The sequence below is a fragment of the Bison bison genome, unplaced genomic scaffold (assembly GCF_000754665.1).
Source record: "Bison bison bison isolate TAMUID 2011002044 unplaced genomic scaffold, Bison_UMD1.0 scf7180017847889, whole genome shotgun sequence".
Taxonomy (NCBI): domain Eukaryota; kingdom Metazoa; phylum Chordata; class Mammalia; order Artiodactyla; family Bovidae; genus Bison; species Bison bison.
The window spans coordinates 9729-10671 of NW_011478462.1; the positions used below are offsets into that span (position 1 = coordinate 9729).

General features: G+C 68.0%; 1 protein-coding gene across 1 annotated transcript in view; it reads right to left on the reverse strand.

Moving 5' to 3' along the window:
- The window catches only part of OPLAH (5-oxoprolinase (ATP-hydrolysing)), an 11794-nt gene that overhangs the window by 8417 nt on the left and 2434 nt on the right, over positions 1–943 (reverse strand). The window contains exons 5-8 of the mRNA XM_010844164.1: positions 876–943; positions 484–749; positions 285–397; positions 4–196 (exon numbers count right to left, since the gene is read on the reverse strand). Of these exons, the coding sequence (XP_010842466.1) occupies positions 4–196; positions 285–397; positions 484–749; positions 876–943 (640 nt within the window). The remainder of the gene's footprint in view (positions 1–3; positions 197–284; positions 398–483; positions 750–875) is intronic.

Below are 943 nucleotides of genomic sequence, written 5' to 3' on the forward strand. Positions count from 1 at the left end.
GGCCTGGTAGCCCCCAGAGCCCCACCTGGGGAAGCCCTGGGCCCGCAGGGCCTCCACACACTGCTCCTCCAGGCGGCCCAGCCTCTGGTCCAGCTGCGCAAAGGTCTCGGGAGCATATGGCAGGGAGCAGGGCTCCTGCGCCTCATGCACCACATCAGCCAGGGCCAGCCCCAGCGCCGACAGCAGCCCACTGTGCCTACAGGACAAGGACGGCAGAGCGGTGGGTACAGTGTCTCCCAAAGTGGGCCCCCCTCCCCGGACCCATGCACTGCACCCAGACACACCTGTGAATGTGCACAGTGTCCATGCCCAGGGCCCGGGCAATGGCACAAGCATGCTGCCCACCAGCTCCCCCAAAGCAGGCCAGCACGTGGGCCGAGGGGTCATGACCTCGTGCCTGGGGAACCAGAAGGGGATCAGTGGCCCCTACATCCACCTGGCCCCCCCAACTCCCCCTACAGGCAAGGGCAGAGGTGGGCGTACCTGCGTGAGTGCACGGATGGGCCGACACATGGCCTCGTTGGCCACACGCACAAACCCCATGGCCACCTCCTCCAGGCTCAGCGGGGAGGCCGGGCAAGGCCCATTGGTCAGGAAGCTGTTGACCTCCGTGGCCACAGCCTCCAGGGCCTTTCGGGACGCCTCCGGGGACAGTGGCTGGTCCTCTCCCGGCCCAAAAATGCAGGGGAAGGAGGCAGGCAGCAGGCGACCCAGGACCAGATTAGCATCCGTCACTGTCACAGGGCCCCCTGGGAGGTGTGGACAGTGTGGGGGCTGGGGGCTGTAGGTGGTGCCAGGCGTGGCCAGTGGGGGTGGGCTGGGGGAGGGGCTGGGCTGTGCCGGAAGGGTCTCAGGGAGAGTATGCCGGCGCTTACCTTTTCGGTAGCAGGCGGGGCCAGGGTGGGCTCCCGCAGACTCTGGCCCCACCACGAAGAGGGCCGAC